This window comes from Eptatretus burgeri, chromosome 4 (assembly GCF_056783735.1).
Source record: "Eptatretus burgeri isolate ZD-2024b chromosome 4, Ebu_testis_v1, whole genome shotgun sequence".
In the NCBI taxonomy this organism is placed as follows: Eukaryota; Metazoa; Chordata; class Myxini; order Myxiniformes; family Myxinidae; genus Eptatretus; species Eptatretus burgeri.
The window spans coordinates 44,006,418-44,013,917 of NC_140964.1; the positions used below are offsets into that span (position 1 = coordinate 44,006,418).

At 45.5% G+C, this 7,500-nt stretch overlaps 1 protein-coding gene across 1 annotated transcript in view; it reads right to left on the reverse strand.

The window, feature by feature from the left end:
• The window catches only part of BTD (biotinidase), a 16,380-nt gene extending 16,170 nt beyond the window's left edge, over positions 1 to 210 (reverse strand). The window contains exon 1 of the mRNA XM_085877779.1: positions 1 to 210. This exon is cut by the window's left edge and continues 119 nt beyond it. Within this exon, the coding sequence (XP_085733905.1) occupies positions 1 to 118 (118 nt within the window). The 5' untranslated portion in view covers positions 119 to 210.
• Between the last annotated feature and the right edge of the window lie 7,290 nt (positions 211 to 7,500).

A 7,500-nucleotide genomic window follows, 5' to 3' on the forward strand; every position in this document is an offset into this window, starting at 1 on the left:
ACACTGCTCCCACGAAGGTATCCGGCCAACCGGGATCCTTTTCCACGGACGAGACTCCATACACGAACAGGAGTAGGCACGCCCAGCGCAGTGTCCGCATTCGATCGGTGGAGTCCATCACTCCTCGATATTTCTAAACGCAGGATGATCGCCGGCTCTGTGAGTTTATATAGCCATGCAAACAAGGGTGAGGGCTGAAGCAATTCTGGGAAACACGGATATTGGGTAATTGACCCTGGTAACGCCACGCCAGTTACTGGCTGTTCATGCCTCCTCCCAATCCTTGCCCGATCATGTCAGGGAAGTGTTGAATTTGCTTTCAAAACACTGGACCGAGCGTTGGTGCGGTGAATAAATATGAGAAGGTTGTTGCGATGGGGTGTGAAATACCTGTGCGACATTTTCAAGCAAATATTTTTTCTCATTCCTTCAAAAGTGTCATTCTTGGTACTGCTTTATCATGAAGGCTTTGTTTTATATCTCTACAAATGGAAACAACAAACAATTATTTGAGAATCAGCGTGTAATGTTGAAATTTTGCTGAAGCGGATATTAGGAGCGGCAGGATACTACATGGGGTGTGCTCAGTTACCAGGCTTCATGTAGAGCACTTGTCAAGTGGCTTAAGCACCCCAATGAAATGTTTGATAAGGAACAGCTCGCTGAGCAAACGATAGTCAAGTCATACATCCGTACATGGGGAGCATGCGTCACAACGCGCCACGTCCACTTTCCGCTGGTACTCCAGGGGCCTCCGTTTGGCCACCCCCCAGGCAGATGCCTGGCCCATTCCCCATCATAGGGTATTCCAGGCACCCACCCGAAGGGACCGCCTTAGGTTAATCCGAGGAGACCACCGTCTGGTGGATGACACCTCAGCACCACACACACACATCACTTCCTGTGTTTTTGCAAAGTGAAGTGTTTTTGTGATTACTGGAGTGCAAATCCGACCATCACCTGCCACCAACCTCCGAGGAAAGGTCACCGACTGCAGGAGGACATCCACATGCGCATGTGGGCACCAGATATGGATGGCCGTTGCCTTACCTGTTGGCTCACAAGGAGCTCCTCAGCCCTTTGACAGGTTTTGTTTTTAGTCCTGCTGGGTGTCCATATCCATACACCCTCCTCACCAGGAGGACCTCGTGGGGGGAGCCAGTTTAGTCGCTGACACTAGACCATGAGCAGGTTAGTACAGGTTTTACATGATACCTGTAGGCTGTAGCAAGTCACAGATCTGATTTGGCCTGACCTGATAATCTCGGTTGGGTGCCACCGAATCGGGTGGGCTGCTTTGTACCATGCAACACAGCCCAGTGCAAAGCTTCTGTCCTCAAGCGATCCCCCAACCCAAGCCTCCAAGTAGCCGGATTGCAGGCGTGCGCCATGACGCCCAGAGTGGAAAGGGTTTTCACCCCTGTGTGTCTGTTTGTTTGTGTGCATGATATCTCAAAAAGTTGTAGATTTGGATGAAACTTGGTGGGAAGGTTGGGGGCGTGACGAGAACGAATTGATTAAATTTTGGTGAAGATCTGAATCCATATCCGGATACGAGAATTTTTTATTTTATTTTAAAAGTGATTCTTCACCATTGAAAGACTGGGCCAAAAACAATATTCAGTATAGCATGATATTTCAAAAATGTATTGAGCCCAAGATGTTCTAGTGGATCAGGCATTGCTTGGCAGAGGTATGTGCTCCACCGAGTCCCCTTCTAGTTGGTAACGGAACACCCCCGATCCCCCCCCCCCCAAGCAGTGGATTTATTACAAATCACACACGGTACTGCATGACCCTATGGCAGTGTTTTCATCTTGGACTACGATAGTCTTAATATTAGAATATGTATGAAACTAGAACAGCACTCGGGAGAGCGCATACCTCCTCCAGATCGAACAGTTTATATTTTGTATCTCGCTTATCTGCATCTGGACCTGAACTGAAGTGAATTAAAATCGAATCGGCTTGTTTTTGTTACCTTACCAACTAATCCACCTAGTTTTGTCACAACTCGTCCACAGTCCACAATGTTCTGAGATGTCTTGCTTTTGAGGGATTTCAGAGCTATCCCATGATGCCATGTGCGCTGCGATGTTGGTTGTATTCACTTACCCGGCAACGATAGTTATCATCAGTAGTTCGACAAATGCAGCATGTTTATCTCATTATTCTGACTTAATGCAATGGAACGTTACGCTAATTATTTGGTCTTGTTTACTTTTTCTTGCTTGTTTAGCTTGCCAACCAATATGGTGCCAAAACACTACATCATGGGTACTGAAACCTCTCTATACGTAACTGCACTGTGTATCATTTTTGGCCCTATCTCTGAATAGTGAAGAATCACTTAAAAAAATTCTAGTATCCGAATTTGGACTGGATCTTCACTGAAATTGAATCAATTTGTCCTCGTCACACAACCAACCTGCACACCAAGTTTCATCCGAATCCATCCACAACTTTTTGAGATATCCTGCTCACAGCCAAACAAACAGGAATTAATACATAACCAGTAGAGGTAATAATAAACCAACATGATTGAGATATGGTATGGCATGTGTGCTTAGTACCAAGATTGCACTGCCACCTTAATTCTTGGGTAATAACGTAAATCAGGATGGATGGTAAAATATAACAACCAACAAAACAACCACAATGTGATGAATTTCATTCTCCATGAACAAGAAACACATTATACTCGAGTTACCATATTGTTGCGAATTCGCGCCTGCCAGCGTGCGATCAGCCACGTAACTCGAATCGCGGCACGTCGCCCACCGGACGGACAATTCAGTCGTGACGCGCTCGGAACAACGCCTGGAGCTAGTCACGGGTGGCAGGCCCGTCGCTAGGGGGGGGGGGCATTTGGGTGCAATGCCTCCCCATGGCGCATCTGGTGCCCCCCCACTTGTACGCCACCTATTTATGCCCTGTTGCACCCTGTGAACAACTTAGTGTTTAAGGATGAGCGCCCACTGTGACCTTGCTGTTTAAGAGTTCACCTGTGTGAACTAAACCCCTTATTCCAGATGTTCAACGTGGTGAATAATAAGGCCTTCTTGGATAAACTGTTCTTTAATAATATCCTTCTTTGAATAACAGTCAAGAGATAAGTGTGCGCTTCCCAGCGCATCTCCAAAAGCAATTGGCAAGACAATACAGTCCAAGACCACAAGATAAAAGATAATAACACAAGCACCAACGCCAGCAGCCAAGACCTCGTGTCGAATGTCGATGTTGTGGGTGGTTATATATATATATATGTATATGTATATGTATATATATATATATATATGTATGTATATATGTATATATATATATATATATATATATGTATGTATATATGTATATATATATATATATGTATGTATATATATATATATGTGTATGTATATATATATATGTATATATATATGTATGTATATATATATATATATATATATATATATATATATATATATTGGATCATTTAGTTTTAAGGAATAGCCAATCAGCGATATTCGACATTGAGACCCTATTGAGCAGGTTACCTGATTGGTTGTAAGTTAGTTATAAATGTAATATAGTCATAATATGATGAAGGAAAAGACATAAATTTACATTATTAAAGATGAAGTGCACGTGCACCACGTGACCTTCACAACCCGTCAACCCTCCATCTTACAAAAGTAATTTTATAATAAAAATCAAAAATATGTGTGTTTGCAATCGTGTTTACATTTGAAATTATGCAGATAAAACCTGTTTTTGATGGATGGATCATTTAATAAATAAAACCGTCAAATCTCGCGAGTCGCGAGGGACGAATCACAGAGCACGAGCTCGCAGCAGGAGAAAAGGACGTGGATGATGGATTTACGAAAATGGCTCAGAAAAGGAAAAAATGCAAGCGACGGAAATGAAGAAGATGATGAAAGACATGTTGTGGGAGGAGTTGGAGGACGAGGAGGAAAAGACGATCATGTCGATGACGTACCGACAGAAGCTGGCCAACCTGGCCAAGCCAGCAACGTTAGTTCTGCAGCTGGAGCCCCAGCGCAGGCAGCCGAGTTGCCACGCTCGGCGGCGGCCTCGGGGTCGGGTGTGACCGTCAAGCCGCTTCCCGATGATCTTGGAAGTGAGAGACCGAATCAAGTTGTTCTACAGCGGTACCCTGGCCATCTGTTGCAGAACAAGAGTCGCTTGTTTGTGTCCTCGTGGTACCAGACTAATGAATGGCTGGAATACAGTGTGCAGACAGATGCAGCATTCTGCTATCCATGTAGGAAGTTTAACACCGCACGTGGCCCAGTGGACTCTACTTTCACAGTGCGAGGCTTCCCGAATTGGAAACATGCCGTTGAGAAAGACGGGGTTTCACAAACGCGCAACTTCAAAGGAACATTTAACTTGTGTTTTTGAGGTGAAAGGAGAATGAGAGGCGCATCGATTGTGGTGAGGAGTTTTCCACACTCCTCAATGCTGACCAGCTAAATAGAAACCGGTACTATGTGTCTGCTCTGATAGATGTGGGATTTCTCACCGAAAATCAGATACCTTTTAGAGGGAGCCTTGATCATTTTGAGGATATGTCAGACGGGCACAGTGGGCTCTTCCTCTCGCTTTTAAAATGCACACTCAAAAAAGACACCGAGCTAGCCGAAATAATAAAGCATATCCCACGAAACGCAAGCTATACCAGTCCGGAAATGCAGAATGAACTGATCTGCACATTGAGTAATGTTGTGATGGATGCCATCGTGGAAGAAGTAGGCACATCGTGGTTTACCATGAAGGTGGATGGGACGAGGGACCCCACTGAATGTGAGAACATATCAATCATCATTCGCTTTGTATCGGCATCAAATGAAGCAACAGAGCGTCTACTCACAAGAGCTACAGCCGACGCTGGAGATGCAAAAACATTGACAGACCTAATAATTGTAGAGCTGACACAAACAGGACTTGACACGTCAAAAATATTAAGTCAGGTGTACGACGGGGCTTCGGTAATGGCTGGGAAGCATGGTGGGGTGCAAAAGTTGTTTCAAGAGATATTGGAAAGAGAAATCCCCTATGTGTTCTACTTAAATCACCAAATCCATCTGGTAGTTATCCACGCACTGGCAGCAGAGAAAGCTGTCACTGATTTCCTTGAGGTTTGTTGTTGCCTGTACAAATTCTTCAGAAAGCCCACTGTTGCTGCACAGTGTAAAGGTGAGCGGTTAAAACGACTTCTTAATCAAAGTTGGACGGGACATTTAGCCACCGTGTCTGTGATCATAGGATCTTTTAAGGATATCACATCCTTACTGTTGGAGATTGATGCAGAGCGCGCCTACGGTGCAGAGATGAGGATGGAGGCTATTGGGCTTTTGCGGGAAGTCTCTGGGCCTGCCTTCATGTTCATTGCTATCTTTGTACAAAAACTGCTGATGTTGTTTGATGGCCCGAACAGACTCTTGCAGGCAGAGGACATGGATTTGCTAATGGGGTTGGAACTGGTGGCGAGTGCTACAGAGTGCGTGAAGAAACTCCGCTCTGAGGATGAGTTCACTGATCTGTGGAACAAGGCCAACGATGCTCGCACTTCCACACCTGCACCACCAAAACGGAGACGCACGATGCATAAGAACTTGGAACAGTTTGTAGTTTTGGAGACTACAGGACAAAACAACGACAATGACAAGACGGAAATGCAAAGGGTTTTTTTACAGCGCAATTGACACTGTGCTTGGCGAGATCGCTCAGCGCTTCAGTGAGCGCAACACACAACTCGCCCGTTCACTCGCTGCCTTGAATACTGAAAATGGCACGTTTTTGGATCCCCACTTGCTCCAGCACATCATGACATTAACAAAGTCAACCATCAGTGAAACAGAGTGTGTGGTTGCAAAGCAGTTTATTCGCTCACAGACAGAAAAGCAGCCAAACGACAGATGGACAACACAAAAACTCCTCTCAACATGCCAAGTGTGGTATAGTGACTGCTATGAGACTTGGACTAACATTTGGTGCGTCCACTGCCATGTGTGAAAACTCATTCTCAACATTGAGGAATGTCTTCACTGACCATCGACGGTCCATGCGCCATGCACGCAAGGCACAACTGGTACGGCTGGCCTTCGAGAGAGACCTCACACGTAAATGCCTGAATGAATGGAAGGAGAAGGTCCTCAGAAGATTCCACACCGAGACGAGTCGCCTGCAGCTCTTCTGACAGCGAGTACAGCGGTATAAAAACGATACGAGGAGTTCAGATTGTGTGTGTGACTGCTGGTGATGCGTGTGTGGTTGTGGTTGCAGTGTGGTTGTGGTCAGCACCCGCCGTGGTCGGCTGCTTTGTACTTCTGATGTTTAAGTTAAATGTTGTGTTTGGTGCTTTGCATATCCCATATCTAGTGCTTTGTGCATAACCTTACCTCTGTGTAATTGACTGCTTTAAATGCGGACCTTGTGCTATCTTCAGGCTGGTCGTATTTGCTGTTGATAGTTTAACGTGATGATCGCAGGTCATAGCCGACTGTATCTTATTTCAAAGTGCACTGATTCTGGTGCCAACCTCCCCCGTTTAGTCATTGTATCTCTGGTATATTAATTTTCTAATGCCATTTCTTGACAACACCTTGTATAAGTGCTCCTGAATTGGTGCCAATTGTCTAATCATTGAATATCTGCATTGTGAATGTGCCAGTTTGTTGCGGCTCTCCTGCATTCGAATAATTTAAGGCCAAAAACATCGGAACATATTAAATCTAGCTGAGATCAATTTTGATGGTATGCGACGGCACCCTCAGTATAGATGCGTCAATGCTGCATGAATACAATAGCATACCGGGTTATCAAAAAATTAAATATAATAATTGTGCCCCCCCTCCAGTTCATATGCCCCCCTTAATACTGAGCCCTGGCTACGGGCCTGACGGGTGGGTCTTTCGACCTCACCACAATCGTGCCAATCGGCCATCCGTGTAGGATAGGGTTGTTCGCCAAACTCGACCTACCTAAGTACCCATGCGGATGGTAAACCGGGCGATTGTACCTCGCCGCATGTCGACTCCGGACACGAGCCGCTTGGGTGGCCCGTTCCGTACTTTCGGGATAACCGAGCGGTGTTATCGTCGGCCTCGACGGTTCCGATTAATTACCGGGCGTATTAAGCCCACTACGAACCCTTGACGTGGAGCAAGATGGAGATTCAAACGAAGGAAAGGACGCAGCGAAACGGGGAACAATTCAACATAATGCACATTTATTACCCAGCCCACAAAAAGCACACATATACAGTCAAACAGTCAGAATGCACAAATATCAATTTAAAACAAAAACAACAATGCAGAGCTACGACCGAATACGCGAACACACGGCAACACTTATACAGTTTTACTTCACAGACGGCGCCGACACACATTTACTCATTTACTCAAAAGCAAAGAAAAGAAGCCACCCTCATCGGCAAGGGGGCAGACAGGCCTGTTGGCCAATATTTGCGCGGGACCTGCAGGAGCGGCCAGGTCC